This window comes from Triturus cristatus, chromosome 9 (assembly GCF_964204655.1).
Source record: "Triturus cristatus chromosome 9, aTriCri1.1, whole genome shotgun sequence".
NCBI lineage: Eukaryota > Metazoa > Chordata > Amphibia > Caudata > Salamandridae > Triturus > Triturus cristatus.
The window spans coordinates 934,813,573-934,834,901 of NC_140592.1; the positions used below are offsets into that span (position 1 = coordinate 934,813,573).

Consider the following 21,329-nt stretch of genomic DNA (forward strand, 5'->3'; position numbering starts at 1 on the left):
CGATGTCATCAGTGATGTCATTTGAGATGTCATCAGTGATGTCATCAGTGATGTCACTGACCATGTCATGAGTGATGTAATCTGTGACGTCATCAGCAGTGCATTGCGGGGGCGCGAGTTATAGTTAGCTGAACTAACTATAACGGGGGAATTTCTAGGGTTTTGTACGAGGGAAATGTCCAGCTAACTATAACGCCCCTGAAACAGTTTTATTAACATGATTCCTGGATTTGTCAATCTGTGGACAGAAATGATTTGACCACTTTCATTTCTGTCTTTTGAATATATTAGAGTACACCAAGACAGTTTGAGGGAAAAGCGACATCAATTCAGCAAAGGCATCCTTCATTTGTATTTCCAGCCCTACCCCAGTCAATGTGCTTAGGTAATTGCCACCACAGTGCACAATCATGAAGTGGGGATCTCGGCAATCCACAATTGTTTTAACCAAAGCCATAAAACCAAGTAATTTCCTCATTTGGCAAACCCAAGTCCCTGTCAATACCTCTTTTTTCACCCTCTTTAGCCCAACAAACATAGCTGTGACCAACAATCCCCACTCTAAGCATTTTGAAGATAAGGAGCAATAGCAGTCAGGAGAAGGCTGGAGATGAATGAGAGTTTTCCAAATGAAAGCACTTAAAATGTAGGTGTTTTCTTTTTTTTTCTAAAGATATATTTTATTGGATGCTGTCAGCATTAAGTCAATAAAACTAGGTAGTATGTTTGGATGCATTAGGAAGAAGTCCTATTATTGGCTATTGTTTAGAAAAAGAAATGTAATACAGACATGAAGATGCTTTTGAATCTGTGGAGTAAACCACACTTGCTGTTTCTCATTTGGAAGTAGCTTGTTCCTTCTAGAATGTGATGTGAGCTCGTGACCTACTGGTTCCACTGGGTTGCTAGGTAAACTGACCTAAAAGTGTATTGGGGAGGAATGGTGTTAAAGTGACAGAATTTTCTTTTTAAAGTTGAGGAGTTATGACACAATTTAAGTAATGAAAAACTTTAATTTCCAATTGAAGACTATGTAATAAACTGTTGTGGAGTATTTAAATGTAAAAATCTGAAGCTAAATATCGGTTTAGACTCCCGTTTTTTTCGCGATTACTGCGCGAGGATCGTGAAGATAATGTGAAAACACCACGTGGTTGTAGGCCCTTGCTGACCGCTGCCTCCGGCCTACACTGCAGTCAGCAGGTCTCACACATATGCAATCCAATCCTGTCCTGCAAGGACACGCCATCATCGTTATATGTACGATGAGACTCTTTAGTTTACTCAAAGATGCAAAGAACTATATATTTTTGGAAAGATGGCCTGAAGGTGTATATCTAGTATGAAATCACATATATGTTTACATTGTAATCTATATTCTTTAAGGCTGTTAAAAAATGCATGTATATGGTGAGGGTGGTGCATTTCTTTAAACAGGCTCTGTTTGAAATTGAGGAGTATTAATAATGCAGAATGTCTCTTGAGAGTTCTAGTACTAGCTTCACTTGGTGTGTAATGTTTCTTTGAGAAATGCTGAATATATGTTTTAAAGACGCAAGAAATATTTGTGAAATGATGTAGGTATGCCATTAAGTAAAGCTTTTGTGCTTTGAAAAAGTGAGAATTGTTGTTTTCAGTTTTAGAAAGTTACTGTTGTATGTGCACGCTAAGTAACAGAGTAATGTTAGCTCCTGGAGAGCCATGTATCTAATTATGTATCAAGTATGATACCTAGGTTTCAATCACACATAGCTTAGTAGCAAAGGATAAATACACTAAAACAGGTATTTTCATACTGACAGAAGGACTTAAACAACGAGTCATAGATATAGTCACAACTGTTATGTATCTAACAGTAATGAAGGTACTTTCACAGTAAGCCAGGCAATCATCTAGCCACTACTCAGGCATTCATCGAATCACCCACTCAAGGTCTACTCTTTTATTCAATTTCCCAGGCACTACATATGCACTCTTGCAATCATGCAGGCACAAATTATATAGTCATTGAACTATACAGGCACTACCCACGCATTCATCCAGCCACCCAGGCACTAGCCATTCACTTATACAATCACCAAGGCTTTACGTATGCAGTCATTCAAACACCGAGGCACAACCTATGCACTCATCAAAATACTAAGGCACAACCCATGCACTCATCCAATTACACAGGAAGTACCATTGCAGTGAGCCTATCATCCATCCAGTACCTATGCACTCATTCAATACTGTTGCACTAATACAATCACCCCCAGTAGTACACTTGCTTTCATCCAATCACTCAAGCTCTAACAATGGAATCATGCAATTACTCAGACACTAATCATGCACTCAACTAATCAGCCAGGCACTACTGATGCACTCATTCAATTATTCAGGCACTACCCATGTACTTATCTAAACACCCGGACACTACCTGTTCACTCAACCAAAAACACATGGGCAGCAGCCATGTACTCATCCAATGACTGAAACACTACTCATGCACTTATCCAATCTGCCAGGTGCTATGTATGCTCTCAAACAATCACGTATGCACTAGCCATGTACTCAATTAATCATGCATGCACTCCTGCAATCATCCAGGCACTAGAGTTGCACTAATTTATTCATACCACCACTATCCATGCATGTATTGATTTATTGAAGCATTAGCCATGCACTTATCTAAGCATTCAGGCACTACTCATGCACTCATTCAAGCACCCAGATAGTAGCGATATACTCATGCAAACCCCCAGGCAGTAACTATGCAGATATGGAACGACCCATGGAGTTCTCACATACTCAGGGAATCATCCAGGCACTATCTGTGTCCTCGATGAATCACCTAGGCACTCCCTATGCACTCATTCAATCATTCAGGGAGTATTCATGCATTCAACCACATACACATGTTCCTATAGAGATTAATGTGCAGATATTTATATGCACCATTTCCCAAAATGTAAATGTGATACATTTAAGTAGAAAAGTACTGGGATACTAAAGAGGTATACAAATATCTCTTATGTTGTCTTTTTAGATTTGCAGTGTTGAGACACTGTATGCACTTTTACACTTTGGTTGATGTCCATTTTAAAATGTACTACAGAAGGGATAAACTGGTCTTTCACCATGTATAATCGAGAACTGAGATATGGTGCAGCTTTGTTATAGGAGAAGGTGCTATGATGTTAAAAGGTAACTAATAAAAAAAGTTTTGTGTTTTGCTTTGTTACCCCCACTCAAGTGCAGGTCCTGTTAAAAACGATTAAAGCAGGATCTCTGCTGGACCTCGCCACCCTCATGTTATCACTATTTTAGAGCATGCCTTATTGTCCCCTATTACAGACCTATGTAATCTTTCATTAAAGTTAGCAACTCTCCCACTTAAATATAAAACAGCTTGTATTAGACCCATTCTCAAAAAACCTTTGCCTTATCATATGGATATGCTAAATTACAGACCCATATCACTACTTCTAGTTTTCTCCAAAATCTTAGTGTCATTGGCAAATCACCAATTGGTGTTCTATCTAGAATCTAATGGTCTGTTGGATCACTCTCAGTCTGGCTTCCATGCTTCCTATAGCTCGGAATCAGCCTTAATGGAAGCCAATTACACCATCAAACTTGTCTTAGACAATGGGACCTCAGCCATACTAATTGTTCTGGACAGTCAGCAGTATTTGATACCATCTCCCATCAGATCCTAGTCCAAAGACTGGGGGAGATTGGTATCAGTGGTAAAGCTCTAAAATAGATGGAAAACGTGCTATCAGAATGCATCCTCTCAGTGCAGATGGACGCCTTCACTTCTAAATTCATGGATCTGGACAAAGGGGTGCCATAGGGATTGATCTTGAGTCCTACTCTATTAAATATCTGTGTGTCCCCCCTTGCAAAGCTCATTAGGTCATGTGACTTTGACACCATCTCTTATGCAAATCAAATGACAAGCAATTGGTCATCACCATGGATTCTAACCCAACACTCACCAAGGTTAAATTTAAAGACTGTAATTTAAAGATCACTACATGGAGGACTGCTAACTTTCTTCAGTCTAATACAAATAAGACAGAGATTCTCTTATTTGGGAAAGCTCACTCAGTTTGGTCTTCAGACTGATGGCCACCTGAACTAGGACCCCCTCCGACACCTTAACAAATCCGTTAAAAATATAGGCTTCCTATTGGATGACAATCTCTCTATTAATGAGCATGTTAAAACCATCTCTGTGACTTGTTTTGGTCTGGTGTGCATGCTTAGGAAAGTGTTTAAGTGGACCCCTTTGCATGTTTGGAAGACCCTGATCCAGGCTCTGATAGTGAGTCGACTTGACTATGGGAATTCCCTAATGGTTGGTATGAACGAAGGCCTGTTTTCCAGGCTTCAGGTGGGGCAGAATACAGCGGTGTGCCTTATTCTCAATCTTCCTCCGCGATCCTCATCTGAACCCCTACTGCGCCTTCTTCATTGGTTGCCTATAAAAAAGTGGTCTCTTTTCAAACTTTTATCTCTGGTCTTTAAAACCTTGCATGGAAGGGGACCATGCTATCTGCCAGCCAGCTTAGATCCAGTGCCCCAAACGTATTCCTAAAACCAGATTTGTGGGTCTCTCCTTCTCTTTTTTGGCTCCTCATTACTGGAATCGGCTGGCCATGTACATCCGTTCTTGTACATACCTTATTTCTCTTAGAAAACTTCAGAAAACCTGGCTGTTCAATCTTTAACCTTAGTATTGCTTCGTGAACTGCTATGTGCAGCTACAGAGCAGAGAGATCCCCTCGGGGATAATTCGTTGCACCTAACAACTAACAATGATAAATAATAAAGGTAGAGTAGTGTACTGGATTAATAGCATTTTCTCAAAATGTTCAGCAGGATGCTCAAGAATTTCAATGGTAATGGTAGGACTATTAGAGAACGAGGATGTGAACATCAATAAATTATTCAGTTTAAGTTATAAATGGAACCATAATTGTGAACATTGTAAATTTACCTTTAGCACTGAAATTAATTTGGAAGGATTCCTCTACTTGATGTTACCAGATTGTAATGTTGTGGCCTTTAAAAATTTAAGCAAAAACGCCCATCAAAACATGACCTGTCTAAACTGCAGATTAGAACTTGAGTGTACTTGTTACTAAAAACATATAGGATATATGTCATAGTCATGTTACAACAATGCAGAGTGGATGGTACTAAATTAGAAATCGAAATTACAAACTTTGTAGCCGGACAAATTTCCATTTTAAAAAGAAGGTTCACAACTATAGCAAACATATTTCATGAAGGAGTTAATATAACCTCTAAACAATATATCGAAGATGTCAAAAAGGATGGACAAAGTGCAATGACATAGAAATATCATTCACATCTAGACTACATAAAAAGTTAACAAACTTATACCTGCTATTTCTAGAACTGAAGTTCTATGGACAATTTAGGATAACACAATGTGGTATTGTGTTGAAATGTATCTGAATTATGAGTTTCTGAGACATTATTTGGCCTTTTAGGGGTATTGTCTACAGCAAGTTGTTAGAAATGAAAGATTCTTTTCAACTGGAAGGAAAATAATTATAAAACATTACAGTACTATATTCTGTTACTACAGATAAAAAAGAAACAGGGGTACTATAATGCCAGCAGCCTTAAGTTGCATCTAAGAAGTCTCTTCTCCACTTCACCATTGTATATTGTTTTGATTGCTTAATGTTCAAAATTAAATCCTAATACATTTTTCTTTGTTTACATTTTTCACAGTGCTTGAACTGCTGCAATAAAAAAAGGAATAAAAATTAACAAATATGGTGTTTCATATTCTGCAAAATTACATCCACAGACTGCTCCCACGCTGGTGTTATAGTCAATGCAGAAGGTAGCAAAACACTTCAGTTCTGGTGACATTTTACTGCATCTTCTCTCATCTTAAGATGGAACTTTGTTGTCAGGAGCAGGGGCTAGAGGTCTTGAGGCTGATGCCCCTGTCCATTTTCTTTATTTGTGGAATTTTAAGTTGCTCTTTCAGGTATCTTTTAAAGTGGTACAACAAGAATATTTGTTTGCTCTTGCCTGAGATAATGTCTTTTCACATTTGCACCTCACCGATTTAGTTGTGGTCTTTGATTTACCAAATAAAATAGAGAAGCAAATTACCAGATGTGCTTTGTTTGTTCATTGCTGGTTCTTCATCAGAAAACTGTTCATGTGCAGCTGGGCCATGCTGGTGTTCAACAACTTCAACCAGTTATAGGTCTTCTTCTGGTTCTTCTGATTCGATTTTATTTTTGTAGAAAAAGTATAAAAAGTTAAAATCCAGCACAATTTTCCCAAAATCAGTTTGGGTGACAATGGGTACTTTGATGGGTGTTTGGTAGTTATGTTCTAATCATGGGTAACAATATTGAAAGTAATTTTTTGAAACCGATGTTTTTTACAAATGTGTTGTTAAAATAAAGGTAAAGCAATATGTTACTAAACAGCTAAACTCAAACTTTGTGTAAATATGTCTATATATATGTTTTTTACTTTGTCGTTTGTATTCATGACTACTGACGTCATTGCGAACTCCGATGTTGTTGTGAAGAAGGAAAATGCATTTTTGATGTAGTTTTTTCGACAAATGAATACAAATGGGAAAGTTACATTAGTATCTCACTAAACAGCTACAATGAAATTTTACCAAAAATATGTCCATATATGTGTCCTTGGCAATCGCAACATCACTGTAAAATTTCTTGGAATAAGATGATTAATGTACCTTTCAAATAAATAGATGTCAAATACAACAATAAGTGGTGCACCATGCTGATGCAATTTCCAATATTTAATTATAGGAAACATGAGTGATGTAATATGTGAGATCATAAGCAGTGCATTGTGGGGGCGAGAGTGATAGTTAGCTCAGCTAACTATAACTGCTGAACTTCTCTGGTTTTGTACTAGTTAAATTTCAGCCTAACTATAACATCCCTGTAACCTTTGTTTTTTTAGTGAATAAATATAATCAACTAACTATAACGGTACTTTAACGTTTTTTTTTCAGTGAATCAATATACATATAAATTCACTGGAAAAAACAAAGGTTAAAGTAACTTTATAGTTAGGTGAATTTGTCAATGACAACATTAATGTTTTGAACTAAATAAAATACCCCAGAAAATCCAGACACTGAACATTGAACAGTGGGTACTGTTAGCACTGAACCCAGTATTAACAGTACCCATGCATCTACTCATATTCACTTAATTTCACAATGTAGGTTCAGTGACTGTCAGGGGTTTGATACAGATAAAGGCTGTCCACAGTAGGCCATTAGTTATATAACAGTGCTTGAGTATCTAGACAAACTTGGTTTTCCCTGAACAGTTGCATACAGATTGAACAATGTGTGCAGGACAGGTTACCTTTTCATTGGTGCTTAATAGTCAACATGAACTCTGCTACCCATGAAGTGTATTGTATAGGGTTGGTGTTGCAAATAAAACAAGCTCCCTTTACTTAGGGTGGTTGTATGTATGGTAGCAGTAAAGACACTTCATATTTCTCAGAGTGATTGTGCATTTACTTTCATAGCTTTAACGGTATACCCTTTTGTGATATCATCAGTGATCTCATGAGTGATGTCACTTGAGATGTAATCTATGATGTCATAAATGAAGTCATAGAGCATTTCATGAATGATGTCATGTGAGAATATAAGCAGTGCCTGGCGCGGGCACACGTTATGGATAGCGCTGCTAACTATAACTGGTCAATTTCAGTTTCTTTTAGTTCAAAACGTTAATTTTGTCATTGACAAATTCATGTAGCTATAACGTTATTTTAACCTTTTTTCAAGAATTTCTAAGGTTCTTTTTATTTTATTATTTTAAATGTGATCTTCTTGTCACACCTAATTATAATGTTACTTTAACCTTTCGTTTTTTCAGCGAATTTCTACGTTTTTTTTCTTTAAAGTAAATTTATTATATTTGAGTGTATGTATAGAATAATTGAAGAATATATTCTATGTACACCCATCATTTTAAAAAGTGATGGTTCTGTGTGGTAACATAACAGGAAAGGATTCACAGTTTGTAAAGTCTTTCTAAAAAAAGGATGTCTGAGTACAATATTGAGTAATGCAACATTTCAGTTGAGATTGTCCATCTCCTCAGTTTTTTTACCTGTTACAGTGAGTGATCTTCCCTGGAAGTTTAGTAATAGTCTAATGGCACACATTTCTATAGATTATTTTGTCTTTTTACATGTAAGAAGGAAATATAATCCAGAAAGTTTTCACCATGTAAATCTCTATTTAAGGTGTTTGATTATCATCATGAGTGACTTGCAAGCCGTTCGTGGGATGCTTGCCAAACTGTAGAGTTATAAATTTAATTTTAAAGTATGGACCTCTCTATCAAATGACGGGTTTGCGTAGTAGGTTATGTTAGTGGACTGGCCTCTATATTAAGACCTGTCTCTTGGATAACAGATATATGTAGTAGGGTGTATGGGGAGTGACGGTCCTCTCCTTTGAGACCTCTCGGAAGATGGGTGTGTGTATTAGTGAGTGGGAAGGGACTGACCTTTCCTTTCAGACCTCTCAAATGACGGGTGTGCATAGTAGGGTGTATGGATGGACTGATCTCTCCTTTGAGATCTCACAGATGACAGGTGTTTTTGGTATGGTATGTGGATGCACTGGCTTCTCCTTTAAGGCTTCTCTCTCAGAGGATGGGTGCGCGTACCAGGGTGTGTGGATGCACTGGCCTCTCCTTCAAGACCTCTCTCTCAGATGATGGGTGTGCATAGTAGGGTGTGTGGAGAAACAGGCCTCTCCCATGAAACCTCTCTCAGATGACAGGTCTTCGTAATGGGTGAGTGATGGACTAGCTTCTCATTACGACCCTCTCTCGCATGACAGATCTATGTTGGAGGGTGTATGCAGAACAACTGGCCTCTCTTTTGAGACCTCTCTCTCAAATGACAGGTGTTCTTAGTAGGGTGTGCGATTGGACTGGCCTCTACTTTGCGACCTCTCTCTCAGAAGACAGACGTGTGTAGTAATGAGTGGGGAGGGACTGGCCTCTCCTTTCAGACCTGTCACTCAAATGACGGGTGTGCGTAGTAGGGTGTGTGGATCAACTGACCCATTCTTTGAGACCTCTCAGATGACAGGCGTTTGTAGTAGGGTGTGTGGATGCACTGGTCTCTGCTTCAAGACCTCTCTCTCAGATGATGGGTGTGCCTAGTAGGATGCATGGGGAGGGACTGGCCTCTCCTTTGAGTCCTCTCTCTAAGATCATGGGTGTGCATAGTTGGGTCTTTGGATAGACCTGCCTCTTATTATGGACCCCTCTCTCAGTTGACGGGTGTGTGTTGTAGGGTATATGGGTAGCGACTGGCATCTCCTTTGAGGCTTCTCTCTCAAATGACGGGTGTGCATATGTAGGGTGTGTGGATGGACTGGCCTCTACTTTGAGACCTCTCTTTCAGATAAAAGATATACGTAGTAGGGTATATGGGGAGTGACTAGCCTCTCCTTTGAGACCTCTGTCTCAGATGAGGGGTGTGCGTAATAGGGTGTGGGGATGGACTGGCCCCTGCTTTGAGGCCTTTGTCTCAGATGACGAATGCGGGTGGACCTGTGTGTGCTGAGACAGGCCTCTCCTTTCAGACCTCTATCTCAGATGACAAATGTGTGTAGTAGTGTATGAATAGGGACTGGCCCCTCCTTTCAGACCTACCACTCAGGTGATGGGTGTGCGTTTTAAGGTGTGGAGAGAGACTGGCTACCGAGACCCCTCTATTGTATGATGGGTGTGCATAGTAAGATGTGGGGAGAGACTTAACTCTTTGCTCAGAACTCTTCACAACCTGATGAGCGTAAATACCATCTCCACTAACACTCCTTCCTGCAGTGTGTATACCAGAGTGTATTAAAAGATCACCTACTCCTTCCTACTTTTCACAATCCTGCGAGAGTCACACAAGATCATAACACTTTTTAAAAAAAGAATTAACATTCTTTTTAACACAGTTCTTATATCCCACACACCTCCTCTCAATAATAAGGTGCACAATATCCATTCCTTCTAGTAGAGTGCATTCACAACTCATCTACTTTTATTTACTAATCATGATTCCACAGGAGTCCTGCGAGATCGTAATTCATAAAAATAAATATATAAAAATTTATTTTCAACACAGTATTAAAACCTTATAGGCCTCCTCAAAAAATCTTGGGGTACAGGATGCCTTTCTGCTGCCCCCTGATATAGCTGTTTTACTTCATTTGCACAACATGTGCACTTTTTCTTAGAAAACAGTGTTTGGCTGCTGTTTCATTTCTAAAACTCTAACAGCCAGCCAATCCGAGCGCTTGCTCTTGCAAGACTTGTGGGAGCCTCTCACTCCAGTGAGAGTGTGAAGGCTCACAGGACTAGTGGGCCTCTCGCCCAATCACATGGCTCCAATTTTAATTGCGCTCTTGCGGGATGCTTGAAACACTTTTTCACTACCTTCAAGAGGTTACCCTCCAGTGTTGACTGTCTGCCCAATGGCAGACCACCACTCCACCACTAGGGCACACATCTCCCCAAACCAGCAGATAGCAGAAATATGAGTGTATTAGTATTACTATTAGAAAATTCAATTGAGTAAATCCAGCTGTAATAAATTCCACTCTTTCATTTGAAGTTAGGATGTGTCAAACTTGATCGAGATAGATAGGAAAGTAGTCCAGTAAAACAAATACTGCATTTTTTATTGCTTAGTGTTTTCGTAACATTTGACCATAAAGTAAAGTAAAGGATGAAAGTAGTTTTTCTGTGCCCCTAAATGCTGGCCATTTATTGTTTTGGCAGAATAGACTGTGGGGGTGAAGATGTGGCATAGCAGCCAGAGCTGCAGACTTTAGAGCTAGGGAACCAGGTTCGAACCTTGGCATCGGCTCAACATCCTGGGCAAATCACTTAATCTCCCCGGGCCTACCAAAAATTAGTGTATCCTTGTGTAACGTAACTGGTGCTCATGCAAAGATCTCCAATACCTTTGGGTCGGGTTTGCGCTATATAAAACTGCAACAACAAAAAATCTGCATTCAGAATTGGGGTACCTTCTTTCGGGCAACAGTTAAAATGGCATTTTAATTCTGTGTTAAAACTGAATCAGTATCTTTAGTATACCTTTCTTTTTTACAGCATCTATACATTGGTGGATTTCCTAATTCTTTCCTTCCAACTAGTAACCTCCACCAGCAGGTATCTTAGCTGGCTGTGGACTAACAATGAAGGAAAGTGCTACTTATAATGATTAATGGTAATTAATCAGCACATTTTCTGATCTTTCTTACCTGACTGAGTCACCCTGATAGCCACAAAGAGGACCAAGGGAAGGGGTAACAATGTAATGGTATAGGGAAACTATTTAAACCCCAAAAACCTGAGAAAACTATGCAATGGCGTTTGGTTGGATAGGAATGACTGTTGTCAAAGTGGCAAACCACCAACAGAAGCAATGATTTAGATGCATTTCCACCATGTGTGATTTGTATCTGCTTACCTCAATGCGAGTGAACCCTACCATATTCAGCTGACACATTTGAATTGAAAAAACATAATACACTCACTATTTGGAATAACATTTATTTATTCTTAAATATTGTCATAGAAATGGAAGTCATGTGTTATCATTCAGTTTTGTTTCCTTATTTACACCATTGCTGGAAGTCCATGCATGGAGACTGCATCAAGCAGATCAAAAAAGAACTGGATAGTGGGTTTGTAGGGCAAAGTCTGAGCACCCAATGACAGTTCAAGGAAAGGAGGTCATGCGAGCGGGTGAGGATATAGGGTGCAAGGACTCATCATATAATAGAAGCCCCAAAGGAAGACAAAAGTGCCAGAGCAATAACATTGAGGAGTATTGATCATCATTCCAACAGCCTATAAGCAATCAAGCATTTAAAAATCAAGAACAATACCTTTAATTGCCTTAAACATCTCAGTGTGAAGGCGACGTGGATACACTTTATGAGGGGCTTCTTAATACTGTTCATGGTTGCCTGTTCACAAACTTTCCTTTGTACAATTAGTGCAATAAAAATATAATAACGGCTGGAGCATGATGGAAAAATACATTCTTTTTGTAAAAATTTAATGGAAACAAAATTTGTTCCTCAGATGGAAGCACATCAATCAGCAAATGTCATACTTAGACAGGTTTAAAACAACAAAGGCTGCCCCCATTTACAGTAAAATATTCTCGGATATAAACCCCACGCCTTGAAATGCCAAAGTTAAAAACAAAACTCCAACTTCTAAAACAATTTTTGTTTTGTCAGTCTGAATAGTGAACAACTCGAGAGGTTATTGTCATTATGTATGTTCCTGTGTGTTTGATTTTTATTTCTAGTGGTCAAAAATGGAAGTGTTTTAAAACCGTCATTTCTTCAATGCATTCACTTTTCAATTCTTTGACTGAGTTTGAAAGGGTTGTTTCTGATCTCCGACAAAAAAAACACGATTAGGCACTGGGGACCCATCTTTGATGTGTTTCTGTCAGTGAGAATCAGCTACTTCAATTCAAATGAATTCCAAGAAAGAGGAACCCTAGCATTCCATGTTCAACATTTGTAAAATCAAATGTAAAGGTTGGATCTAACTTTTCATCCAGTTGGAAAATCCTACAATTTGTCAAGGGACATTATATTTTAGTGTCACTAAAATAAAGGAGAAGGTATAGGATGAAATGTATGCACTGATAACTCATTTTTCCTCCATGAAAGAGAAACCATTTGAAGTTTTATAAATTTGCAAATAAAATACCATATTTCCACACAAGAGTTTCCCCCATTTACTTGTATAATCCAGTTTTGTTGCACCAAGTGTTTATCCTTATTCATACTCAGTTTTGAATCTAACTATAAATTCTAATTTATCTGTGTTTATTTATAGGTAGAATTAATTTGTTATTGGAAACTTTAATTTATTTTTCAAACATAAGCACCAGGGACACAACATTTATATATATATCTTTTACTGCCCTAATTACCCGATGTTGTATGGGACAGGAAGTCAAGCCAAAACTGTTTTTGCAGTAACATCCACAAGGCAAAAAGTAATAGGCATCACATATTTTAAAATAGGGAAATCATTTCACCGGTGCCAAATCACAAGTGTTCAGAACTTTCCAAAGTTGTCAACTTCTTTGCATTATTAGAGTGCAGGTACAATGCAAGTAAAAGAGGACATATATTTAAAAAATGGTAACACAGGTTTAATAAGGAAGCCCTAGTAGATAATAAAACAAGACCTACTGATGAATCAGCATGCATTTTCAAGACCTTGGCTTTGTTGAAAGCATTTTGACCTTATTGGCTAATTGCACCTTAACACCTTAAGAGCCTTACTCTTTTCATTCCTTACTTGAATAAAGTTTGAATTAATTTCATCTTGCTTCCTAATTTCTGGACTTTATTTAAACAGCTCATACTCCCGTTCCTGGCACCTGGTTCCCTGTGACCATGACCATAACATTTGAGAAATTTGTGCTGGGTATGATTTCCTGTGGAGGAGAATCACGTGAGAGTTAAAATAGTATTAGCATGTGAAGCTTATAAAAACGTAAGATTGTTAAGGACTACCTTCATATTAAATTTTCCATTATAAGACACAGTGAATTGAGTGTCCACATATGTGGGTGCTTCAATAGCATAATTGACCACTTTAAGCACAATTGTTGAATGTACGGTGGTATCCATGAAAGGTCATCCTTTCAATGAACTTTGGAGTGGTGAATGTGAAACAGTTGGCTAAGTTCTGGATTCAAATATTTCAGTTACCTTTTGAAAGACTGTTAGTGATGACTGATTGATTTAACATTTCGTAGAGTATGCAGCTACACAGGAGTAGGAAATCCTGGTGCTAACTAAGAGCAAAGTCAAGAGTGAAAAGTCACTATCTGGGAAAAAGATGGGTTTCTGGGTGTTCGGGAAATAGAGAAAGGTTACTGGTGGTGCATAGATGAGGGCGGGGGGGAATTTTTCAAGATTTGGCAGTGAGAACTGAAAAAGTCTGGTCGCCAGAAACAGTTTTGTGGAATCTGCAGATCTGAAGGAAAGCAGCAGAACTGGAGCCTAATGTTCTTGGGAGAAACCACCAGGAAGTGATAATAGCTTCATGCACAGGCTGAGTGTTTCGAAGGTACATCTTTGCCAATTAGTAAACTGTAATGAGAATTTGAATGATTAAAAGTCTAGTATATCTGTCATGTCCAAGGATGAGGCATGCAACAGCATTCTGAATGCTCTGCAGTTTGCTGGTGGAATAAGCAACCGAAGGAAGAGAGCATTGCGGTAGTCCAATCTCAAGTGGATGAGAGCTTGTGAAATGATCTCCCAAGGAGAAAAAGGTGCTGGGAGTTGAAGATGACTCCTAAATTGCAGACCGGCGTGGATAGGAAGAGCACAGAACTGAGCTCAGCTTCCACCAGGCTGAGGATTATAATGAGCTTCTGTCGAAGATGAGGACTTTTGTTTTGTCTGTATTTAGATCTAGAGTGCTGGCATTGATCCAACTGGTGACCTCTCTCATGCAGCCTTTGAATTGAGCTTGAAGGAGCAGAAGATTTTCGTTGCCACACATGTTATTTGTAGGTTGGCATAAGCATAAAAGTGTAACTGGAAAGAAAGAATGAAGGCAGTGAGAGGAGTTAAGTAGATGTTCAAATAAGTAGGGCTATGAGAGGAGCCATGTGAGACCACTGAAGAACCCAGTTTAAATAAGACTGACAGGGCGGCATGGTGACAGCCTTCAGTGGGAGAGATTAAGGCTGGTTCTGTAATGATATAAAACCTGATTGTGATTGAACTAGCATAAAGATATTACTGGCTTCGAGATATTAGGAGAGTTTTTGATTACCAATAGATGTCATTTGTTTTGGCACAAAGGGGAAAAGAGAAAAAGAGAAATAGGTTGGTTGACACATTGGAATCAGTGAATGGCTTTATAGTAAAGGAATGACAAGCGCTTTTTCCATTCTCTAAGGACATTGTCAGGACAAGTTTGTTAAGGGAAAACAAAAGGAGAGGGGGGATTCTTGAAAAGGTGGGGGGTAGAAATCCAGCAGGGGTACAGAAATAAGCGATTTGATTTTAGTTAGGATCATTTAGAGGATCCACGTATGAATAAGAAAGGGAGTGTGTGAGTCGGGAAGCCTCCTGTGGCACAGGATGCGTGGAAGGAAAAGGAATGCAGGCTATAGTGAGGTCATAGGGGAGAACTTAAAGGCAGTAGGAATACATCTTTGGTGTTTAGATCATGTGAAGAGGTGGATGCGGGTCTTCATTCCATATATTGAAGTTAACCAACATGATACATTTGTCAGTTTTAAGGTTAAGGGGGGTGACAGTGTCGGGAAAAGCGGAGATAAATGAGCCAGATAGGCCAGGAGAATGGTAGAGAAGAAGAGTTTTCAATACTGGAAAGAGGATTAATAATGTTAAGGGATGATATTTCCACGTCAGTTACAATTGCCAGAGAGACATAGGAAAGAACGATGGAAGTTTTACTGAATGTTTCAATACCACTCTTGAGTCAGGACAGGGCATTCAGAGCCAAGAATATGATAATCAGGTGGTATTGCTCTGTGCAGTGGTGTAGCAAGGGGGGGTGGGTGCGGCCTCCCCTTCCTTAGCTGCGGCTGTCGGGGGACTCGCCAGTTGTACCCGACACCCCTGCTCTTACCTGTGGTTGTGCGGGAATCACCAGCACCCGCCGTGCAGGGACTGCCAAGGGCCAGCAACGCCACTGGCTCTGTCAAGGTCTGAGCCAGAGTGTTCTTTAAGCCAGATATCGGTAATGAATAAAATACTAAGATCATGTTCTATGAAATGGAAGAGAGAACTTGGGAGCTTGCAAATGTCCACAGACATGAAAGTGCTGATTGGGGTAAAACGTTGTGAAATAATGAAGTCTCTGCTTAGGTAGGTGGGATAGGATGCAATTGAGCAGCATGTTTGGTCCTAGGCCAAACCTTGATGCCAATGACCAAAGGCAGGCTTGCTTTTAGCATGCCAACAGTGCACCGCAGCACACCTGTTGTGCATCCCTTGTCCTCACCCATGCTGAATAGACTTAAAAGAGCCTGATGTCCAGGATGTCTGTGAAGGGCTGGTGGCAGTGGGTAGGGCCTGTTGACATTGTAATCACCATAAAGCGAAAAGCTGAACCACTGACTGCTGCAAACAGCACAGGAAAAGAAGCCCAGTGTCCTTCTTACTGCAGAAAGCAGTTACTGGGTACACTAAACTTTGGAACTCTCTGCCCCCTTCTATTACCACGGCTGACTCGCTCCAGGTCTTCAGGAAGCTTCTGAAGATCTGGCTCTTTGCCTCTTAGCTGGCAGTTGTTGTTCTCTCTTCTGCTCGCCCAGCACCTTGGTACCTTTTTGTTTAGTGCGCTCTATAAATACTATCTTATCCTATCCTAAAAAACAAAAGGCAAATAAATAGTGAAAACCAATAAAGAAAGCGCTTGCTAAAACAAAATCTGAAGCAGAAATGGAAATGGAAAGGTCTTGAAAGTCTCTCCTTGTTGCTACAGATAGTATCTACTCCAGCGCCAGACCCTAGCTGACCTTCACATCTCTCCTAGAGTCTGAAAAGACAGGGCTACTGCAGATGGGGTCTTCCTGACGGATGGTCTTTGAAGTGTAAAAATGCAGATGACTGAGCACCCTTCCACAATGGCTTTTACAGTGTATACCAAGTTGCATTACTCAGTTTCTAATGAATGTTTCCCACAGACATCAGATATTTGTACCTAAAAGGTTAAATGGCAGCGCTACAAGCTTGTGAACACTCATAAAGGGAGGACTAAAGAGTCATGGAGCCATTCTTTGATCAGCTCCTGAGAGCTTTGCTGTTAATCCAGATCTGAGAAATGTGTTGCTTCTAGAAATTCTGCTTTTGGCTCTTCACGTCTTCCATTCACGTCCATTTGACCTACTGATAGAGTTCTTGTTCAATTTTCTCTCAAGTGGAATTTCTAGTGGTAATTATGTCATGCATGGTATGCATGACTCAGTATCTCAGTATCTCAATTGATACTATGGAAAATACTTTGGAGAATATGACCATCCCTTTAATCAAGATCCTTTTTTTCTTTAATTTGGCTGAGATGTCTTTACCCAGTATCCCTGGAAGAGAAACTCTCAACGTACCTTGATGTCAATATAGTAGTCAAAATTTCGAGTTTTGAAAAGTGTGTCAGTCTATTATTAAATATGTGTATGGTTAGGAAAGGTTACAAACTGCTTCCTTTTTAAATAGTTTATGCTTGTTCAGAGGAAGTAAAAAATGGTAATGTACCGACGCCCAAGGTATCCTTGTTTTGAATACACACCTTTTCCCAGTACTCCCAATTTTACAGGGGGACACTGCTGCCATAGAAATTGCGCTGAGTGTATTGGAACCAATATCACATTGATTTGTCACTTGAATTATTAAAACTCTAATGGTGCATTTTCTTGGTGTGACAATATTTTATTTGTGTCACAACTGGGTATCTTTATGTGTATAACTCCTAACTTAAGTAAGGAACTTGAAAAGGAAACGGGACAAAGTGCAGATTATTATATGGAAAAGTGGCTCTTTAGGAAGAGATATCCCAGTTGGTAATGGCAGTGGGAGGTGACAAGAACTCTTAAAGTAATTTTAGAGCTGTGGATACATGACCTTCCAGACCTAAGGTCTATTTTTGAGTTTGATGTTCTTGAAACACTGAGCAAATGCAAAGTATCTTTCCCATCCTTCAAGATAGCAATGGACATTCTCACTGGAAAATCCCCAAGGGCTTGCTGGTCATCCGGATTGGTTTTCTTATGCTATTCTAACTTTGATTCAATTCCGTTCTAAATATAAGACAGACAATTTAAGAATCCTATCAAACTGAATGTTTTACAAAGCATTGGATTAGGGTTTTTTGGGTACTCCCTGTCCAAGGTTCAAAATGGAAAACAATTTTTTTTTAAAAAGAGTCTTAAGAATGAAGAGGAAGAGCAAATCAATTTTGAGTACATTGTGGAATGTTGTGGTGCATGGATCATATAGCTAGTAACATACCTTTCATCCTGCTAGTAATATACCGTTTTAATGTAAACAATACCAATTTCCATAAAGTGCTCACAAGTTCATTCTAGTTAAAAATGTATTACAGATTTGGAAAGGAAGCCAGGGTCTTCTGCCCATTCAAAGAACAAGTTGCTATATACATGGCAGACATGCAATCTTCCATACAAATCTGCACTCCCATAAGTTGGAGCCACTTTCTAAAGCAATGTTGTCCAATGGTGAATTCTCTTTGATTACTATTACCAGTTCTACTAGAGACCATCCGTGGCTCCAGAGGGGCAATAGTCAGTAAGTTTTTCAGTTTAAACAAATGTCTTTTAAAGATGAAGACTACAAGCTCCATTGAAATTTCATTGTCTCATACAGCAATCTCCAGTGATGAAAGGATCCTCAAATAGAAATACCCGTTCAACGAGTAACCCAGCATCACTCCAGAGACACATTAGTCAATAGGGTTCCCATCTGGAACAGATAATCACTGGGAAATGATTAAGAACAACTTTATTGAAATAGGTCATGTAATGATTCAAAGATGCCATATCTTTTGTCCCCAGTAATTAGATGCATCATTGAAGCTAGAACACCCTGAGCTCCCAAATGATACTTTACTATTCCTTCCTTAAGAGAAAACAGATTTCTGGCTGTGATGACAAAAATAGGTAATTTGCAATTTGCCACACAGAAGGACTAATTTTCATAAAAGTGCAAAATCCCACGCTGATCCTGTAGGGATATTTCCAAGTCTGGGTGTCTGTATATCCTGGACAATTTGTTTAATATGCGTCATTAGATTTCTCTGTCCACCATCAAAAGTGTTACAATAGTATATGATTTGTCTTTCATTTCTTTGCAGAGATATGCATGTGCTTCACATTCTTATTTTATGAAAAAGATATGATTAAACATTCAGCATATCTCTGAAGGCTTTTGTGTGTTGCTGCTGGGCTTGCCAACTGCACTTCGCCCACTTGAAGAGCAATACAAAATATCATCCTTAGCGGGACACCACACTGGCACATGGAGTTTGTGTTCGCCTGGTTTTTCAGTAGTAGACAAGTATTTGTGCTTAAAAATTGTACCATGAGCTAGTTGTGACATTCTGAACATGCCAACATCTTTCCTCTGGTAAAAACGAGGCCATGGATAATGCAGAATTTTTCATGCCGTAGCCGAGCTTCTGTGTGTCACGTCATCATCAGAGTCATCATAGTTGTTGGTACAAAAGACCTGGGAAAACCACAACATGCCATTGCTCAGTGAAACCCTGCAGAAGATCCAAAAATAGGTGGAGCCAATTATAGCAGGAAACATATGTGGCTTGAACCGCTTGTCTTGAGGTTCCAAATAAATGTCCTGGTCTAGCCTTCCAACAGATTTTTCTCAGTTATCCAAAAGGAAGGACACTCAACCTCTCAGGTGAAACAACTACTGGAAAGTAGAACTTCTTTATTTCCAGAGACAGGTTTGACAGTTTCCATTGATTCTATATCCCAGTTGCCGTCTTGCTTTAAACTTTATCTTGGCACATTGGCAAGTTGACAAAAGTGAAGACATTAAATTCAATCAATATGGAGAAGCAAAGGAAGAAGACGTAGAGGGACAGTACATAGGCGCCCAACTTCTTGTCAAGCTTCCAATTATTTACGTGGACTCCAGATACCTGAAAATAAATTAAGTGGGAATTACACTGCATGCTGCCATATATACAAACATTACTTTTCAATAAATCTACACATTGATTCTGAGAGTCAAGTACGTTTAAACAGCACTTATCTGTTACCTCAGAAAATTGGTAGGTGACGACATGCGGTACAGGTCAAATGGATGCGGAATGCTTGAAGCAGATGCTTTGATGCAGTCAGAACAATGCTGCATCAGAGTCTCTGGTGCCAGTAGATAGCAGAGCGGAGAAATTCATAGATTTGCTATGTTGAAACTGGTAACATGGGTGGTTGGGGAGTATATGTGCCATAACAGAAGAGGTGTAAACAGAAAGTAGGATTTAACAGTCTTACTTGGGCTTACATATGTGCACACATGTATGTATGTATGAGGTATTTATGTAGCACAAACGTACCCGAGGGGCAGCGGAGAGTTGTACAGAGTCATACATTAACATCCACTGGATTATAACTGAACTGTGACAACTTCCTTAGCTGTTACCTCTCTCAAATTTCTCTTGTGTAGTTCTAGTGCACTGACACCTGTGGGCATTTATGTGCTTACACAAGTCTCTTCGGTCACCCAAACAACCTAATGGGCATTTAGTTTTACAGGCATTTAGTTTTACAGGTACATTGATGTCAACAGCAGTATGGATCCCACAGCTTACCCAGATGTACGTTTCCTTAAAGAAAAACACTGCATTGCAAATGCTAGATATTTATGTAATGATACTACTTTTTGAGTAGGGTGACCACTTCACTCTGGGTCATTACCAACTGTTAGACTTGTCATCTTTTGGCGTGTTTCCCCTGAGTTTTCGCTTTCTGACCTCCCGGTTTTGACTCTGTTTTTGCTGGCGTAGTGTGTCTGCGCACTTTTCTCACTGCTGATCAGTGGTAAAGTGCAAGTACTCCTGTGGTATATTGTGTTATGAATTGGTGTTTCCATGATTGGATATTTGATTTTCTTGTTAGACCCTAGTAAAGTGCACTGAGTTATGTTATGTTATGTTAAGGGTACTTCTAGAACGCGCGACTCACCCGGGGGCATCTCGGCGCTATACTTAGTTAATCACTGAGAGGGAAGGAGGGTGGGAGAGACCCAAGACAAATACTAGGGAGTGAGAAATAGAAATGTTTTTAATTTTTTCCTGAAGATTGTGAGAGAGGGACAGTTTCGAATGGCAATAGGAAGCGAATTCCAGTAGCGCGGCGCGAGACACGAGAAAGTCCTAGCCCCTGCATGGGAGCGGCGGATTCTGGGAATTTTCAAAAATTCCATGGCATTAGATCTAAGATTAAGGGTGGAGGTCTTTTTTTTTAGTTTGTTTGCCAGGTATTTGGGACCTGTACCGTTCAAGGCTTTGTACGTGAGGCAACAGGTCTTAAAGTGGGATCGTTTCACGATAGGGAGCCAGTGGAGCTCTAATAAGAGAGGGGCTGAAGGCGTACCTGCCGGACGGTAGAAAATCATTCGGGCCGCGGTATTCTGGATGACCTGTAGTTTCCTTAACAGGGAAGGGCCAAGTTCAGCGAGCATGGCGTTGCCATAATCA

General features: G+C 39.6%; 1 protein-coding gene across 2 annotated transcripts in view; it reads right to left on the reverse strand.

Annotated features, from left to right (window-relative positions):
- Positions 1-11,642: 11,642 nt before the first annotated feature.
- LOC146799097 (sodium/potassium/calcium exchanger 4-like) overlaps positions 11,643-21,329 on the reverse strand; it is a 611,785-nt gene continuing 602,098 nt past the window's right edge. For both annotated transcript variants that reach the window (XM_085626506.1, XM_085626505.1), the window contains exon 17: positions 11,643-19,769. In XM_085626506.1, coding sequence (XP_085482632.1) covers positions 19,617-19,769 — 153 coding nt within the window. In that variant the 3' untranslated portion in view covers positions 11,643-19,616. The remainder of the gene's footprint in view (positions 19,770-21,329) is intronic.